At 40.1% G+C, this 20481-nt stretch overlaps 1 protein-coding gene across 1 annotated transcript in view; it reads left to right on the top strand.

Moving 5' to 3' along the window:
- LOC308683586 (leucine-rich repeat transmembrane neuronal protein 4) overlaps nt 1-19460 on the top strand; it is a gene marked incomplete at its 3' end in the record, with an annotated part of 114690 nt that extends 95230 nt beyond the window's left edge. Inside the window, exon 2 of the mRNA XM_081354087.1 lies at nt 19122-19460. Coding sequence (XP_081210213.1) covers nt 19122-19460 — 339 coding nt within the window. The remainder of the gene's footprint in view (nt 1-19121) is intronic.
- Nucleotides 19461-20481: the final 1021 nt, after the last annotated feature.

Here is a 20481-nt window from a genome sequence, read left to right as displayed (position 1 = left end):
GAAAGGGGCCATAGAATATGTACCTCCCTCCGACAGGGAAACCGGGTTTTACAGCCGGTACTTCATAGTTCCAAAAAAGGACGGGGGATTGCGTCCCATTTTGGATCTTCGAGTTCTGAACGAGTCAGTCATGCAGCTCAAGTTCAAAATGTTGACATTGAGACTAGGGCTGAACGATATATCGTTATCGTATCTATATCGAGATATGAACTTTCAAGATATTAATATCGAAAAACCAACGATATAGACGATATAGATTTCCCCTCTCCGCGCTCGCCCTGCATACAACTCTGGCAGTCACAACAAACATCAGTTTTACGAGTGCCCTTGAATGCACCGCTAAAGCCAGCGCGCGCACACTACCGGGGGGGGGGGGGCGGCGGCGTTTCCATGGTGACGCGTCATTGCTTGTCACGTGACACACCGCAACAGCGCTGAATGAATGATGATCTGCTTTTATGTCATTTTTCCTTTTTTATTCAGAATATTCACAAATGTGTTAGCTATGGCATGAAATATCTGATATTCCGATTGTCAAATATATGCAAGTGGAAGTATATTGTTGTTTAAACACCTTTATAACGATCGCGTTAGTTGAGCTGTATGCGCGATGGGCGCCGCCGTGTTAGTTTGTGCCGCAGACGCAGTTCAGAGAATCGGATCTGTTGGATTTACAACCTCTATGTTTACAACACGTGAATTCATCCACTTCTCCCGAAATACTGAAAAGTAAGTGGCTGGTGAACTGGGGAATAGAGTAAACATTGAAGTTACTTACACAATGTGTATCTGATATGAATAAAACGTGTCGAATTATAATGGAAAGGATTATTATTACCTCTTCCATAGACATCAGTGTGTATTTTACAAACTCTAAATGTATTGTTTTTTTAGTACTTACGTAGTCATATCGTATTGTATCGATATCGAGATATCTGGCATGAAAATCGAGATATGAAATTTTGTCCATATCGTTCAGCCCTAATTGAGACAGATCGTGCCACAGATCAGGTCCGAGGACTGGTTTGTCACGATAGATCTCAAGGACGCATATTTCCATATTTCCATCCGTCCATGTCATTGGAAGTTCCTGAGGTTTGCTTTCGGGGGCAAAGCATACCAATATCGTGTTCTTCCATTCGGCCTAGCTTTATCACCCCGCACTTTCACCAAATGCATGGATGCAGCTCTGGCGCCACTGCGCCTCCAGGGCATTCGCATTATGAACTACATCGACGATTGGTTGATTTTAGCTCAGTCGCAGCAGATGGCGGTTCAACATCGAGATGTTGTTCTCGCCCATATGAAAGAGCTGGGGTTACGGCTGAACGCCAAGAAGAGTGTGCTTTCTCCACTATAGAGGACCACTTTTTTAGGCGTGGTGTGGGATTCAGTGTCGATGCAGGCGCGCCTGTCACCGCCACGTATAGAGTCCATTCTTGCAGCTGTGAAAAGTGTAAAGCTAGGCCAGCTACTCACTGTCAAACAGTTCCAGAGACTGTTGGGTCTCATGGCAGCAGCTTCCAACGTGATACCTTTTGGACTGCTGCACATGAGGCCCCTGCAGTGGTGGCTCAGGACCAGGGGGTTTTCCCCGAGGGGCAACCCATTTCGCACAATCAGGGTCACGCGGCGATGCTTACGTGCCCTGGTTATGTGGAAGAAACCTTGGTTCCTGTCCCAGGGCCCAGTGTTGGGAGCTCCTTGTCGTCGCAAACTGCTAACGACGGATGCTTCCCTCACGGGTTGGGGAGCGATCCTGGAGGGTCGCTCATCTCAAGGTCTGTGGGAAGACCATCATCGTTCCTGGCATATCAATCGCCTAGAGATGTTAGCTGTCTTCCGGGCTCTGAGGAGCTTTATCACAGATCTCAGGGGACACCATGTGCTAGTACATACGGACAACACTTCGGTAGTCGCCTATATCAACCACCAAGGGGGTTTGCGCTCGCGCCCGTTATCCAACTTGGCACGCCATATCCTCTTGTGGTCCCAGGGGAAGTTACTGTCACTCAGGGCAGCTTACATCCCCGGGGTCCAGAATATAGGAGCAGACACTCTGTCGAGGCAGGGGCCGAGGCCCGGGGAATGGAGGCTCCACCCCGAGGTGGTGGAGCTGATATGGAGGGAGTTTCGGCCAAGCACAAGTGGATCTGTTTGCGTCTCGAGAGACTTCTCACTGTCCACTTTGGTTCTCCCTCACGCATCCAGCTCCTCTGGGACTGGATGCTATGGTTCAGACGTGGCCGAGGCTACGTCTGTACGCCTTTCCCCCAGTTGCTCTGCTCCCGGGAGTTCTGGAGAGAGTTCGCAGGGACCGGGTTTGCCTGCTTCTTATAGCCCCGCGTTGGCCGGGCAGAGTATGGTTTCCCGATCTGGTCTCCCTCCTCGACGGGCATCCTCTGGAGTTACCCGTCAGGAGAGACCTTCTGTCCCAGGCAGGGGGCTCAATATTTCACCCCCGCCCAGAACTGTGGAACCTGTGGGCTTGGCCTCTGAGGGGGCCCAGCTCATAGAGTCAGGTCTCTCAACTGAGGTTGTTGAGACCATTCTACAGTCCAGAGCTCCCTCCACGAGGAAACTTTATGCCCTGAAGTGGAGAGTATTCACTTCTTGGTGTAGTGACCGTCGGTTGGACCCAGTCCACTGCCCAATTGGTACAGTGCTGGAGTTCCTGCAGGACCGGTTCACTGCAGGTCTGACCCCGTCCACTTTAAAGGTCTATGTGGCGGCCATAGGTGCTTACCACATTCCTTTGGGTGGAATGTCTGTGGGGAAGGACCCTCTAGTATCTCGTTTCCTTCGTGGCACTTGGAGGCTGAGGCCTGCAGTCCGCTCTAGGGTGCCGCCATGGGACTTGTCCATTGCTCTACAAGGCCTGTCCCTGGCCCCCTTTGAGCCCATTGAGGAGGTTTCGGAAAAGTTTCTGACTTTGAAAGCTATTTTCCTTCTTGCTATTTCTTCTCTTAAGAGAATTGGGGATATTCAAGCATTGTCGGTTGCTCCGTCCTGCTTAGAGTTTGCTCCGGGTATGGTGAAAGCTTTTCTCCATCCCAGACCGGGTTATGTCCCCAAGGTCCCCACTAATGTGGCCAGACCTATTGTTCTGCAGGCCTTCTGTCCTCCTCCCTTCCAGAATGCGGACCAGGAGGCTAATAATTTGCTTTGCCCAGTTCGGGCGTTAGACGCCTACGTCCACAGAGCTGCCCTGTGGCGCAGAAGTGATCAGTTGTTTGTTTGCTTTGGCTCCCCTAACAAGGGAGGGCCGGTGTCTAAGCAAAGAATGAGCAAGTGGGTGGTCGAGGCTATCTCACTTGCTTATGAGGCGGCTGGGCAGCCTTCTCCTTTGGCTGTCCGGTCGCACTCTACAAGGAGTATGGCGGCCTCTAAGGCCCTTATTTCAGGAGTTTCACTACAGGATGTCTGTGATGCGGCAGGCTGGTCCTCACCGCACACTTTCGTCAGGTTTTACTCTTTGGATCTAGACTCTGCTCCAGGGTCTCATGTTTTGTCATCCTAGTGCTGCTCTATTAGATTACACACAGGACAGACATTCGTAGCTATGGAGGCGTTGGTATAGACGTTCCCCATAGCGTCATTCTCGACGCAACGGGAGTTCCCTTGAAAGGGAACGCCTCGGTTACGACTGTAACCTCGGTTCCCTGAAGAGGGAACGAGCGTTGCGTCGCCTTGCCATATCTCCTTCATGCCTGTCAGCTCGACTTCAGACTTTTACGAAGCTTTCGTTTTCTGTTTCGGGCCGGCTTTTATAGCTTCCTGGTACGTGACGTCACCCGCCTCTGACGTCCCGCTACACCATTGGACTGATTTTACATGTGCTTCAAGACGTCATCACGCAAAGCGTTCCCCATAGCGTCATTCTCGACGCAACGCTCGTACCCTCTTCAGGGAACCGAGGTTACAGTCGTAACCGAGGCGGTTTTTTTTTTGTTTGTTTTTTGCACCACTTACTGAAATGTCCAGTAGGTGGTGCAAAACGTGGAAGAAGTATTGTAATATCCTTTTGCAGAAAGTTCGCCACAGGCATGTTTTTCCAATGAGTAATTACATTTTTTATATAAAATTAATTTAAAACTACCTGTATAGGTGAAGATTGCAATTTCTTGCACCACTAGTGGCACCAAATTGTATACAAACACACAGAGGCTATACAATAAGTTCTGAAATTGACCTAATTTGGCTTCTGCATGTTTGGAAACACTTTTTGTGCCATTTGGTGCACGAAATTACAAACCATCTCTTTAAGAGGTGTGTAGCAACAGCCAATCAGATCCCAATTAGTGGTTTCATGTCATTTTTGTGTGCAATTTGCATCAGACAGTCAGCGAACGTTTTGTGGGCGTACCGTCTGAGGCTGACACTATAGTTGAGGTGGAGAGAGGCATACTAAACAGACAAGAAGATTTGCCAACAGAACATAACCTGTTGTCTAAAGCTCCATTTATTAGAATTGGGGATTTGTCCATTTACCAAAGAACAGTAAATTATCTCTAGTTCTTTCTCAAGAGCACCTTAAAGCAGAAAGCCAGGACTAAGATGCACAGGAGGGAGAGACAATCCGCATCGATCCTTTTCAAACAGAAGCATCTTCACTTAAAGGCTTATCCTGAGTGCCTTTTTCCAGATAGAATGCCTCATTTCAGATAATCTGCCTCTCTGAAATGAAATCAGACGGGAGAGAGAAAGTAGTAGGGAAAGAAACAAAGGCAGAGACGGAGCGAGTTCTTCAAACAGGCCTGGCTTCGGTCCAGTTCACGGAGGCATGTCTGATTAGCCCCAGCTTAAAAAGGCCCGTTCACACACTCCTTTTCAATATCCCTGATTAAAAGTTGACAGGGGCAGCTGCCACAGAGCCAAAAACCCTTTTTACTTTTTGGAAATGTTCATCAGCTAGACAGAGTGAAAATGAAAGTAGATTGGGACGGATGGACACAGCAGTTTTGGGCGGGCAGACGAAGCTTACCTCTTCAAAGGATGACGGGAGATGGCGCATTGTCACAAAGAGGAACGGAGACATGCATGATGGCGCTAGACAGAGATGAGTCAAATCTTGTATTTTCATTGTGGTCATCAACACAAACTAGATTAATTAAGTTTTTGTCCAATCAACTGAGACTTATCTGTTCTGCAGAGAATTCATTATTTTGTTAGATGCATTTCTTAAAATCTGTATTTTTGTCTTGTTTTTGCGTCCTTAAAGGTGACCTTGAATGTCCAGAGCATTTAACAGCAGCATTCAAGTAAGAAATGTATTCTTAATAATGCTACTAAAGTTATTCAATCAAGAGCAGTACGTGATTTTCTGTTTTTCTTTTGTTTTTTGATTCATATTAACAGCATATTTAGTAGCAGTAGGTACTGTATATTACTCTGCTTTCACTTTAATACACAGATCTAATAGACACATGCAATTTCTTTCCCAGCTATTTATGTTCACAGGCATAATAGATGTGTATGTGAACTTTGTTTGACATATCATTGTGTATATTTGACAGCTTAAATGTAACAAGACGTGAAAGAGAACTTAGTTTAATACTCACGGGACGCACCGTCTGACATCCAGCTCTCTGTGCACGTGCTTCAGATGTGTGCGCTCAGAAATCCATATATCAGAAGTTTAGATTTATATGGCTTTAAAATGTATCAACTTTCATGATGAGGAAGAACTGCAATGCCACGTGAGCGTGACCGGGATAGAAATTATAATCAAAACCAAACATAATGTTTTAGTTGTTGGCAGAGTATCTGAGGTACGAGCTGTACAGGCTCCGCCCTCTTCTGGAAAGGGGGCGGGGAGCAGCAGCTCATTTGCATTTAAAGATACATGCACAAAAACAGCACGTTTTTCCTTCCATTAAAAAAAATGGCATTTACAACATGGTATAATAAATGATCTGTGGGGTATTTTGAGCAGAAACTTCTGGAGACACCTGAGACTTTTGACTGAGAGATATTGTAAAAAAGGGCATAATAATTCCCCTTTAAAGAAAAATTGTTCCCACCAATTAACAGTTTTATTTCAGAGTGTCTTTTCTCTCTTAAACATGTTCTTCCCCTCCCGCTTGTTTAAATTTCATGCTGCTCAGTCGAACTCGCCCTCAGACATGTGTTTTACTTCATTGAAAGCGTGTCTGGTGTCTTTAGTGTCACACGGGCTCCCCGTGCAACATCTGTGTCATCTTCCTCTTCTCAGAACAGCTGCATTAAATTTTCACGCACCCTGATGCAACACTAACACGCACATGCATGCAAACACTTTTAAGCCCTATCAGGGACGATTTAAACTCTCTCGACAGTGACAAAAATACTTCTGCCAAACCATTGTGAAGATAATTTGTAACTGCGCGTCCTGCCCTGGTGCCAGTTTGCTGCTTTTGTAAACAAACCAAAAGGGATAGTTCAGCCAAAAATGACAATTCTGTTATTATTCTCTATCCCACATTGTTTTTCATGGAACATAAAAGTAGAAATATCTAAAGAATCATTATGCAACTCTTGCCTTACAGTAGTTCATTGTGAATAGGGGCTGCCAACTTAAAGAATTATATATAAAAAAAAAAATCTCTTTAATTTCTCACAAATGTCATACTTCTACATATATCTTCATTTGTATTTTATTTCTTATAATTGTGACTGTTTTTCACAATTGCGACTTTATTTCTCACAATTGTGACCATCTCACAACTGCAATATATTGTTTCTCATAATTCTGACAGATGGAATTGTTATCTTTAGTGTGAATATACAGTATATATCATATTGTGGCTTTATATATCATAACTGTGAATTTATATCTTACAACTGCACCTTTATTTCTCATTACAACTTTATACCTTGGAATTGCAACTTCATATCTCACAATGTCTCTTATTAAAAACTACCTCACAATAACCTGTTTTCTACTCACAATTGTACTGCTTTATACCACTTAATAACACTTCAATTACTTGTGTTTATTTATTTAAGTGTTTTTATAAATTGTACGGTGAGATCTGTGTAATAAAACAATCGAAAATATGCACCTTTCTCGTAATTGGAACTTCATTTCTCAGAATTGCAACTTCATATATCTCACAATCTCTCTTAACAATATTTCTTATTAACTACCTCACAATTATTTGTTTTAGTCACAATTATTTATTTATTTCACACTTTGATTTTAGTCCTTTTGTCATTGTATGGTGAGATCTTTAACTCTTTTATCGAGTTCCACAGAAACAAGTAGTAAAAACTCGGTGAGTGTTTTAGCGCAATTTTCTCACCTCATGGGATCACAACACTAAGAGATAGTAAATCTTTTCCTGGATTTTTTTTGTGCATTCCCGAGATTAGACCTTCCTTAACATAATGCCGAAAACCCGAAGTCTCTAGGTGGTCTGGTTGAGGAGTAGATAGAAGTGCAAGATTGGTGCGCACAGACGCACAGAACAGAAATCATGAGTTAACAATCGCAATTTGTCCGGTGGAAAATTGCGCTAAAAAATAACAGCATACATAAGAGTAAACAATGACAGAATATTATGTTTGGAGTAAACCGGCCCTTGTATTCTAACTGCAACACAATCGCATTTGCACAATGTGTCCGTTTAAGGCTGAAACATCTTCTTGCGTGTAGATTTCCCTATTACACGCAGACTGTGCTGGTAAACCTGAGTGATTTAATATTGCTTATCGTACTTGTCACCTTATTAACTAAAGATCTAGCAGATTCCATACTGTGCATGCTTAGCTATAGAAGGATGACTCATGCATACAGATGGTGAATGTCTTGCGCCTTGTTTAGCCTCTTAGACATGGTAAATACATTGTTGCACCGAATTTCCTCTTGCATGAATGCACTGCACATGCACAGCAGTAATGGTTCTTGTAATAAAAAGGTTTTGGCCTGACTGTTGGGAATGAATCCTACAGATTCCTTACGGTGCTCGGCAAGGCAATCTATTAGCCTTCGCTGTCAGCTAGTTGGCATGCTTCTAAGACCAGCAGCGTGCAACAAATCAAAGTGTTAGCTTGACTGTACGGCTTTAATATGCTACGTGAGCATGCTTATTTGCATAACTAGTGGCCAGGGCACAAGAATACCCTGTTAAGCTCTGAATAAACAGGAATGGCAGAGACACCATGTCCCTCACATACTGATGAGTCCCTGCTTTCATAGTCACCCGTAATGGACAAATAGCCCAGCGATTTGACTATAGTTGGCCATGGTGTTGTCATCTGGGTAATGGGGCAAGAGACAGGGAGTTAAGGAACATCACAATATGTACTATTCCAAATGAAGGCACCCAGGACCGGGAACAAAACAGGAGATTCGTTACAGATGCTTTATAGAAAGCATTTAAACCTCACCTGTGGGTGAGACCAAAGGCATTATGGGATAGTATTCAGGCATACATGACCAACAATAAAAAGTTTTACTTGCTGTGTGCTATAAATAAGCCAAAAAATAATTCAATCTAGCATGAGGATAAATGACTAATACGAATGTCCAAGATAAAGAAAAGGAAAAAAAAAAAACATTTAAAAATCCTACCACCTCATAAACTTTAGAATAGTGGTAAACTTCATTCATTCATTCATTCATTCATTCATTCATTCATTCAAATATCATGATTTATTTTATTTTATTATTATTATTTTTTTTATATAATATTAGGTTTTGGGTGAATCGCACAATGTGACATGTTACACCGTAAACTAGGCTTGCCTTGTCATAAAAAAAGTCAAATTAGCTGATATTTTCAGAGACTTTATAACCTTGAGGGTCTGTGTCCTTTCTGTGAGCTGGACAATGCCATCACTGTTTTCTACTGAGCTGCTTTATATGAATTAAGCTCATTTAATATTTTAATGATCTTTACACAGTTATTGAACAGAACTGAATCAACACTGAATGATTTCAGCTGAACGATGACACTGTTTTCTTTTTAGAGCTGCTTTACAGCAGAATTGTACGGAGCCCCTAAAGGGACGTGGTGGTGGAATTTTTTTTAGGTTGGGAGAATTTTATTTTTTTTCAAATATTTTGCGTTCCCCCGAGAAACTTTGCGTTCCCACGCAAAACTTTTGCGTTCCCTCGCAAAGATATTTGCGTTCCCACGCAAAGTTTTGCGTTCCCTCGCATAGATATTTGCGTTCCCACGCAAAACCTGTTTTGAGCTCGGACAGATCACTTCCTGTTTAATGTCCCGCTGGCAGTGTTTCAGAGCTCCGTACGTTAATGGAGCGTTTCATAGTGTTTGAACTTGGACTCAAAAATAAAGATGCGGTCAGTGCTTAACTCAAGGAGTTCAGTGAAGCTGGCAATATTCACATAGGCTATTCGAACGTCCATATTCTTGAGCTAAACGTTGTTAAAGCACAAACGACACCTATTTACAATCACAGTAACCTAGACAACGAGCTACAACCCAATTCTCATCAAAACGAGCTTTATAATATTAATTTGTCTCTAACCAGACGAATGAGAGACAAGTTCAAATAAGGGGCCGTCTGTAAAGTGCAAATCCCCAAACCTTCTTTTTTATATTATATTATTGAACATATTCAATAGCTTCATTGTGTGATCACACTGTACTGTCACCAAATTCAGTTCACACATCACTGCTCTCCTGCTGGTTATACTACATAGTTTGATTAAAAAAATTTTTTTATAATTATTTATTATGAAATAAAATCAATAACTTCACCCTTTTTAGAAAATATATTATAAATAACTTCACACTGTTATACAGTGATGCCATCAAATTCACTGAGCAAATATAATGCAAAAGCTGCGTACAGTACCAATATAATTTGTGTAAAGAATAGGCCTACTTATTTTTTATGTGCAATTATACTTCCCAAACTAAGTGTTGTAGGCCTATAACCAACATTAGAGCGGTGATGTGTGAACTAAATTTGGTGTGTTACAGTGAAGTTATTGAATATTTTTCATAATATAAAATGTGCAAAAGCAGTGTAGTATGACCAGTGGGTCGCCATTGATGTGTAAACTGAATTGGGTGGCACTACAGTTTGTAACATTGAAGTCAATGACTATTTTTGTTGATGCTGTAGTTGTTTTTTGGGATATATTGCACTTTGTCGACGGTCCCTTTGAAGTTGAACTTGTATCTCAGCCGCCTGCTCATAGAGATCCATTTAGCCTATATTATAAAGCTTGTTTTGATGATAATTGGGTTGTAGCTCGTTGTCTAGGTTACTGTGATTGTAAATAGGTGTCGTTTGTGCTTTAACAACGTTTAGCTCAAGAATATGGACGTTCGAATAGCCTATGTGAATATTGCCAGCTTCACTGAACTCCTTGAGTTAAGCACTGACCGCATCTTTAAACTTGAGTCCAAGTTCAAACACTATGAAACGCTCCATTAACGTACGGAGCTCTGAAACACTGCCAGCGGGACATTAAACAGGAAGTGATCTGTCCGAGCTCAAAACAGGTTTTGCGTGGGAACGCAAATATCTTTGCGAGGGAACGCAAAAGTTTTGCGAGGAAACGCAAAGTTTCTCGGGGGAACGCAAAAGTTTTGCGAGGGAACGCAAAAGATTTGAAAAAAAAAAAATTTCTCCCATCCTAAAAATTTTTCCACCACCACGTCCCTTTAGGGGCTCTGTAGAATTGAACTCTGTTTGCATCAATGAATCATTATTTTCCTGTTTATCCCTGTAAAGTGGCTTTGAAGCAAAACAACAAAAAAGAATTCCTTTTTTTTTCTACATGTTTCTAAATTTTGGCTCCTACGTGATTTGGTGGACAAATGCTTTTCAATTTTTTATTTGCAGTTTTCACTTATAAAGAATCAATAATAAAATATGATGTTCACCAGCTTAATAAGGTTTCCAAGAATGTAATCTTTTAATGAGGCTTTTCTTTTTCTTCATTGTAATATCAGGACAATTGTGTCACCCTGATATTTTTCACCCTGAAGACTTTTTAAATTAATTTTAATGAAGTAATTAAAACATGCTCATCAAGATGTGTACTTAACTCAATGTATTTATGAATTTATACATTTTTTAATAAATGAGCATCATGTCATTGACCCATAAGTCAGTTCATGGCATCCACTCTGGGCAAACTGTTCCTGTAAGACAGTGAAACCCATTGAACGTCTGTCTGTCTCTCACGGACATTTTTCATTTGTGTTAAATTAAATATAGTGTCTACCCTGACTAAGGTCCACGTCTGTCACTTTGCCGTGCTGAAAGGTGTAGTTATGACTTGTCACACACCCTTTCTGTCCCTCACACACACATTAGTCTAGATTTATGTACATGCACTGTTCAGAATTCGTAGTTAGTATATTATAATTAATCAATGCCACCTCACTGCAGATCTGTTGGGAGTGGCCGAAGGAAGGAATAGCTGTGAGAGAGAGAGAGAGAGAGAGAGAGAGAGAGAGAGAGAGAGAGAGAGAGAGAGAGAGAGAGAGAGAGAGAGAGAGAGAGAGAGAGAGAGAGAGAGAGAATGAGAGAAGAGAGCGTGTGTGTGGGACTAACCCACTGAGCTGGAGAGAGTACTGCTATGGTACCACTGAGTGCTCATTGGAAAGGTTTGACTCACTGCAAATGTCTGCCTTATTGTACAGGATTCACCCTGTTCATCATTTATATGTCTTTTCATTTGGATATTCCACTGCATTCCACTAGCATAAACATTCTGGACTAGATATTTATCTCTCAGATGACCGCTATTTACCTCTGACACACATTATAACTTGTACAATGTGACACTTCTCTTCATCAGAGAAGTCACTTTCATTCGATAGCAAATCAAAATGGACCATTTACATTCTTAAAGGGATAGTTCACCCAAAAATGAATGAAATGAAAACGAAAATGTCTGTCCCATAAGGCTTTCATCTTTAGAACACAAATGAGGATCTGAGAGCACAAGAGTGAACGCAAGAATGAACCTCATTGGTTCTTGCTGAAGCTCAAATGTACTGCGTAACAGGAGAATGAACCTCATTGGTTCTCGCACGTCAAACGTACACGCTTGAGCTTCCGTTAACCGCAACTGATGTTTGAGTTGAAGAATGTTTATATGTGAATAAAAGCCTAAATTAAATCTGTTCATCCTATAAAGCTATCGAGTCTCTTCAGAAAATGTGGACTAAACCGCTCAATTCATTTGGATTAGTTTTATGATCTCTTCATGAACTTTTTGAAGCATTAAAGTGGTAGTTGCATAGCTAATACTCTATGGAGGGACAGAAAGTTATCAAATTTCATAAAAAAAAAAATAATTTGTGTTCTGAAGATGAACGAAAGTCTTATGGGTTTGGAACGACTTGAGGGTGAGTAATTAATGAAAGAATTTTAATTTTAACTAACTCTTTAATAAATATTAATTCATTTGTTTATGTTATTCCAAATATTTCAAAGTTCTTATTAATCAAAATGAATAACTTGCTTTTAACCACTCCACTCCAACCACCTAACGGAGAAGGAATGTAGAGAAAAATCAATGTATTATTGCATTATACATCAAACATTATACATCTTTTTGGCAACAATGGGCCCTATCTTGCACCCAGCGCAATTAACTTTGTACACTGACGCATGCATCATTCCTATTTTGCACCCATGCACAGCGGACTTTTCCCTCCACAGACGCACGTCGGTTAACTAAGAAATAAACTTGCGCTCCCGGGGGGCGGTTCAGCGCAAAGAGGAGGCGTGTTCCAGCGCAAACGTTCCTTCATGCTATTTTGTAGGTTTAGAAAACAATTCCGCCACTAACCGAAAAAAAAACAGTTTAAAGTCAGTGGCGCGTTGCGCATGTTATTTATATGCTATTTTAAGGGCGCATGCTTGGCCATAATCAATGTAGGGCATGCACAACACACATACACTTTGATTCTCTCATCTACACAGAATCAGCAGTTTTCATTTTTGCAAATCATACATTATTACAATAGATAGATAGATAGTTTATTATAAAAGTATACATCTAGCTTACACAATTACCCAAATTATTATATGCCTGTTTAACCGAAGCTAATTTGGGTGTGTTTCTCCATCCCCAATGTCACTTTTCTCTCTTTTACGGCTGTGACGAGAACGTCGCTCTCCTCGGCTGTGAACCGCTCCTGGCTAATTTGGGTGGCAAATCCGCCGTTATAATAGCAATCCGCTATGGAAAAAGTGCGTCTGCTCTTAAAGGGAATGTGAGATGACGCTCTGATTGGTTTATTTCACGTTACGACCAAACCACACCTATGAATAATGAAGCTACTTCAGACCAACCCCTTTTAGATTTGCGTCGGGCGCAAGAGTCATTTATCACGCCGGTATAATAGCAACAGCGCCCAAGACCCGCCCACATAGTTACGTGCGTTTCAGATCGTTAAAATAGGGCCCAATGTCTGTTTGGTTAAAATGGCAAGTCATTTAACAGTAAATACATATTTATCTCATATATATATATATATAAGATATATATATATGAGAATATCATATATATATTGAATATCATATATATATTGAAGATATATATATATTGAATATCATGACAAATAGCCATCAGACAATATGTGTCAGATTGTATAAGAAACAGTTTCAAAAGGTCTTTCATTTCGACAACAATGTTCCAACCTCTTTCTCATTCATTTTCTATTTTTCAAGCCACCTGGGGCAGTGGTTTGGATTTTGGCAAGCGCTCCTCTCTTTTTACCCTGGTACCTTTTAATGTTTCTGAGGGTCCTCATAGACTAAAGGTCCAACCCACTTGTCTCCAAAACACACAGAGTAGTAAAATGCAATAACCATTATTTAATAGATCAGCTCACAGTCTCTTCCTGTGCTTTTGCAAGATAGCTTCTTCTTTGTGATTGATGTTGCCAAAAGGACCGATATACTGTATCAGAGAGGTCAATTAATATTGATATTTGCCATCACCATCAGCTGATAACCAATAATAAAAATGTTTTGCTTATTAATAGAATCAATTATATGCAGCAGAATAAATTCTTAAACTTAATAAATAAGTTCTTGAAGTTTTATGTTAAAGCAGCATCATGTCTTGAAGTAGTCAAATGTAAAATAAACTACTTAAATTATAGGCACAGTCTTCACTGCATGATAATACGACATAATGTATTAATATTTGATGCTGTTGGAGAAGCAGGCCTGCAATTTAAATGAGTAAATTAGTTATTTTGTTTTCTTTAAAGGGGACCTATTATGCCCCTTTTTACAAGATGTAATATAAGTCTCAGATGTCCTCAGAATGTGTCTGTGAAGTTTCCATTTTTGAGTGGAGGAAAAAACATCCTGTATTTTCCTGCATGTATCTTTAAATGCAAATGAGCTGCTGCATGGCCATGTTAAATGGAATTTTGATGAGCAAGTGCTCTTCACATACACATGAACACAAATACACATGTATTCGTACAAAATCGCTTTCCGTATATTAGTGTTGGCTTTACTGCTTTTAACATTCCTTGTACTGGCCCTAGATGACTATCCATTTCTTCTTAACAAATCCCATGACACTTTAAGTAAAGTAGTTTTTTTAAGTAGCTGTGCATTCTGCTTGTGCCCATGCAAAAGCCATTCGCTCTGCTCAGGGGAATATGGGGAAGTGGATTAATTGTGGCATACAAAGAGCTTTAAACCCGATCCGCTGACACAACACATCTCATTTGCACTTGCGAGCCGGGCCTGCATTTGACGTTGTTTATTTATTTTGCTTCCTGTCAGGAGTCTCTTTGTAAAATCTCTTCGTGTGCCACACCGGCAGAGCTCTCTTGTCACTAATGTTCACTTAGTGCTCAGTGACGGTAATCGCGCTTGGTCGCTCTTCACTATCTCTAAGCGTTCACTAATTCGCCCCTTTAAAAGCAATGAACTCTGGTCGTTCAGTGGAAATACATGGAAACTTGCTTCAGCATGATTTGTCATTGTGTGTGACAGTACGAGATAAGAGAACACTGCAAAAATAGTTTTTTAATCAGTATTTTTGTCATGTTTTCCAGAAATAATGTGTGAAAATCCTGAAAACAAGATCAGCTACTTTAGAAGCAAAACTGTGTTGGATAGTAAGATTTCAAAGAATATATCTTGAATTAAAGGGGAAATATGAAGTACTTTTTCTTTGAAAAGTCTTTATATTTTGTTTTTGGGGTCTACTAGAATAGGCTTTCAATGAATGTTCAAAAAATACATTATTTTCCACATATTTTACATTGTTGCAGCACCTCTCTTCTCAGTCTGTCAGTAACGCTCAGGGGTGCGTTTCCCGAAAGCATCATTAGCAAACTATGGTCGCAAGTTCCGTCGCTATCAGCATAGTTAAACGAGTCGGTGTTTCCAGAAACCATCGTTTGCAAACAGCATCGCACAGTTGTGTAGTTGGAAACGACAGCCATCAAGCTGTGGTTAGAAGCATAGTTTCTAGATTGCACGACATGTGGACTTAAAGGGATAGTTCACCCAAAAATTTAAATTCTGTCAGTAATTACTGAAATTTGTGAAAAACACAAATTAAGATATTTTTGATTAAATCTTAGAGTTGTCTCACTCCTCCATAGGCTTCTAATCATGATACCTATCTCCATAGGTATCACACATGACCAGAGTCGCCCAATAGTGAGCCTACGTGGTGACGTGCAACACAGACGCGCTACGCTTAAACACTACGTGAAAAGACCCGAGGCCCAGAGAGAAGGAAATGAAAAGTGAAATAAAGTCGTAATTTTTGTTTGTTTTTGCGCACAAAAAGTATTCTCATCGCTTTATAAACTTAAGATTGAGCCACTGGAGTCACTTGGACTATATTAACGATGTCTTTAATACATTTTCTGGGCCAGCAAGTTTCAGTCCCTTAGAAGCCTATGGATGAGTGAGACAACTCTCAGATTTAATCAAAAATATCTTAATTTGTGTTCCGAAGATGAACGAAGGTCTTACGGGGTTGGAACAACATGAGGGTGAGTAATTACTGACAGAATTTTCATTTTTGGGTGAACTATCCCTTTAATAAATCCTTATCTTGAGCAAAATAAGCAAGCTGACATTCAGTACAACCTGTGTCTTTTATTTAGAATAAATACAAATGTCATATACGTCTTGTAGTTTGGCAAGAGATTTAAAGAGTTGAACGTGCTCTAGTACGTAAGAATGAGCCTATGATTAAAGCAAAATAACTGAGAAAAATTAGATAGTCTTCATATGTCATGTCGGTAATTTATATCAAAACATCTATAGCGTTAATTCGATCTCAGACATTAAATTTCATTAAAATAAGTTTTTACTCCACCACGTGCATGACGTCATAAACCAACGTGGTTGAACGACCACTTTGCGACAATATGGTTTCGGGAAACAGTCGTGACTAGCTAGTTGATTTCTTCAACGATGCATCGTACTATGGTAGTTAAGCAGCGAGTTACGTCGTAAAAAATCATATTCTGTATAATGCTGTTGTTCCAAATCTATTCCAAAAAGACTTTCTTCCTCATCTGGAACTAAATTTGAGATATTTCGAAGATTCTTTTCCATATGAAGACACTTTATAGTGACCATAGCTGTTATAAGCTCCAAAAATGATGATAGAATCACCATAAATGTAGAATGTATGACTCATTCGCTATGTGATAGTTGTGTGTGAGAAACAGAACCAAATTAAGTTGTCAGTGAGTTGAGCTCAATATGAACTGGATAAACTGGTTCATTGAAAAGATCCAGCTCTAAATAATTATTCATTCACTGATTCCTTAAGTGTAAACTGCACTAAGTTTTGTTCAAAACATGCAAGGAAATAATTTGTCGATGAGTTTGGGAAAAATAAACTCATAGTTCATGGAGTTCTCTGAATTTTTTTTTTTTTTTTTTTTTATAATTTATGCATTTTTATTTAAATAATGTAAATGTATCTTGTTTTAAGGACATTTACCAGTCAGTGTTTTATCAGTTATATCTGTTGTCATATTTTCCAGTAAAATTAAAATATTTTTTGCAGTGCGCATAAGGCAGCCACATGTGGCATGTTTCTCCTCAACGCCTCTCCGAGAGTCACGGCATGAAATGGAAAGGCATATTTGCTTGTGTCACTTATCATAGGAATAGCTGCAGAAGCCTATGCGGGGGTTTGTGTGTGTGTGCGTGTGTGTTCTGCCTCTTGTGTATACACAGAGTGAGTCACCAGCGAGCACAGCACACACACTGGGAAGCAAGACAGATGCTGGGTTTGCACTCGGTGTAAAAAGCTATTACCCCAACCAGCGCGGTTCCTCTTTGAAAACGAGGCGCCACGAGGCAGCTTCTAAATGCAGACGGAAGCAGAGCTTAAAGAGGAAGTCGCGAGTGGGCTGGGAACGATGGGGGAATGAGGGATGTTGGAATGTGTGCATGTCTCTTGGTGGTGGAATCATTATCTGAGATATTTTATGACTATTTAATGACTCTTGTGGTGAGGGGGTGGTTTAATTACTCTAATTAAAGGGAGAGTTCACCCAAAAATGAAAAATGTCATTATTTACCTACCTTCATGTCGTTCCAAACCTGTATGTCTTTCATTTGTCCTTGGAACACTACAGGCTCAATAGATAGACATCAATAGATATTGATGAATATCCTGGTTGTTTTTTGTTTGTTTGTTTGTTTGTTTCATAAAATAAATTGAATGAAGACAGGAACTCTCAAGCAACATAAAGCACCATAAAAGCGGTCTGTCAAAAGTGGTACTGTATGACTCATGTGCAATATTCAGAGTCATACAATAGCTTTTTGTGATCAAAAAAGACCAAAATGTAAGTTGTTTGAAAATTGAAAATTCTTCATGGGAGAAGTACTATATGTCAGATTTGTGAATGATTCATTGTTTCAAATCTGAACTTTTAAATGAATCGCTATTGCAGCCTGAGTGATTGATTTTATTCATATGCTTCACGAGAGAACTAGCATAGCAATGTTGTAAACAAATCATTCTTTTGATTCAGATCTTCTTAATGAAACTTTAATTCAGTTCCAGTTTGAATGATTGTTAGCACTTTACAATAGGGTTTACCTATTAGTTAGCATTAGTTAAATAATTAAATAACAATGAGCAATACATTTGTTGAAGTATTTATTCATGTTTATTAATATTAGTTAATACAAAATAGAACTGTTCATTGTTAGTACATGTTAAGTCAGGTTCATTAAATAACATGGTCACACTTTAGTTTAAGGCTCCAGTTCTCACTACATATTATTACTTTTGCCTCAATAAACTCCTAATTACTGGTTATTAATAGTTGTAAAGTAAGTATTGGGTAGGATTAAGGGATGTAGACGATGGTCATGCAGAATAAGCCATTAATATGTGCTTTATAAGTACTAGTAAACAGCCAATATCCTAGTGATATGCATGATAGTTAATAATGCAAATTTGACCTAAACTAAAGTGTTATCAATAATAATTACAGATTAAACTTTTGATTTTAATAATGCATTAGTAAATGTTGAAATTAACATTAAGATTAAGAAATGCTATTTTTCATCATTAGTTCATGATAACTAATGTGGTTAACTAATGTTAAATAATGGAACCTTATTGTAAAGCAATGACTGATATGTGAATATATTTTTTTGAATCAGACCTTTTCAATGAATTATTAATTCAGTTTGAGTCTGAATGATTCATTCACACATCAGACTGATTCTGTTTTTTTGAGTTCAACTTTGACTCCGGTTGTAGCGGTTAATGTTATCAGTGGATAACAACTTACATTTTCTTGTCACAAAAAGCTTCAAAAAACTTCATAGCACTTTGTGGCCTATTCAAATGGTCAAATGGACCACTTTTTGATATTTCATGGTGCTTTTGAATATTTTTTGTAAAGCTTGAATTCTCTAGTCCCCTTTCATTATATTTGCATGGAAAAGAGCAACCAGTACAATCTTCAAAATTACTCATTTTGTGTCCTGCTGAGGAAAGTAAGTCATACGGGTCTAAAATGACTTGAGGCTGAGTGAATAATGGCAAAATTTTCATTTTTGAACGACTACCCCTTTAATGACGATTTAATGACTGTTGATGGTTTAATTATTCTAATTAAGATTCTTCAACTTGTCTCATTCTTGCTCTCTCTCTACTTTACCCCCCACAGGTCCCTCACCAGATGAGCACTCTGGCCTTCTACAGGTACGAGCAGCCCATAGTGGACTACTGCCAGGCGCATCAGCCCCTGCGGCTCAACATGAGCTACGATGGTCCCCCCCAAAGCCTGGAGGGGCTGGAGGAGCTTCCCCCCCGCGAGAGGAGCACCATCCAGACTGTGGCCCTTCCGGCAGTGCCCACCATCAACACGGGCACCACGGGACCCTGCTCCCCACCCAGCCAGAGAGCGCCCATGGAGGGGCCCAGCATCCCCTACCCCACCACAGAACGCTCCATTAACTATCCAACAACAGAACGTTCCACCAGCACCCTCACTTTTAGACGCTAACAGCCCCGCTCGCATAGCAAGGCATGATGGGTAATTTCAAAAGAGGCTGTGCCTGGGTGGTGATCCACATTCTGCCGGCATTAACGCAGCTGAGCGTCTGAAAACTGTGCATACTGCTGCGCGCTAACTGTTTCTCGCGAATATAGAGAAGTGAAAATCATTCCCAACGACGTCGCTGGAGGACACGAGGATCTGGCATACGGTACACTTCTATTGTGGAGTGTAGTGTATTCTGGAAAATGGGATTCCATTTGTCTCTTTCCATCTTTTCTTTGTTCCGAATCAAAGGCCAGTACATGTTTTGTTGTCCCCGTTCTGCTCAATGGCAAATTGAAAACCAATGCAACATGCATGAGACGTTAAACGTGGCTTTGGTTTCATTCAGCCCTCGCTCTGCACCGACGCTAGGACGCATTCTCTGAGGAGTAGATAATGGTGATCCTCCCATGCTGAGTGAAGAATGAATAGGAATGTGCAATAAACAAGGTTTTTTTTTTTTTTTTTTTTTTTGAAGAGGGAGAGAGTGTGAGAAAGAGAGAATGAAAAGAAGCAAATTAATGTTCACCAGAGCTCAAAGGCCTCTCGCTGTTATTTTCATTTAGTTGCCAGGGAGTGCTCATAAATGCTGTCATTATTTGATTCAAAAGACAGATTTGTCCAGACATGAGAATGTCAGATGGAAGATCTGTTTGAGTATAAGAAAACTCATTCATTAAATTCGAAAATTATATCTCACATGGCAAGGTCTTTCAGTGTGCACATGTACCAAAGATCAAGCTTCTTAGATGTACATAAAGCTTGTGTTTCCTTTCAAAATGTAATCAAATGAATCAGTGTGTCTAACGGATACTGTAATGTGTAGGCCGGCTGCGTTCACGGCTGACGACATGTTGCCTGATTTTTATTCCTGCAGAATTTAGTACTGAAATGCAGAGTAAAAAACGTCAAGCTTTGTGTTTGAAGGCTACCTGTTAACTAGATCGTGTATGTGTTTGCTTGTGAGTGTGTATGTGTTTTTTAA

This window comes from Scardinius erythrophthalmus, assembly GCF_964197995.2.
Source record: "Scardinius erythrophthalmus genome assembly, chromosome: 23".
In the NCBI taxonomy this organism is placed as follows: Eukaryota; Metazoa; Chordata; class Actinopteri; order Cypriniformes; family Leuciscidae; genus Scardinius; species Scardinius erythrophthalmus.
The sequence above is the reverse complement of the archived record's forward strand: the minus strand, read 5'-3'. Positions and strand labels throughout refer to the sequence as shown.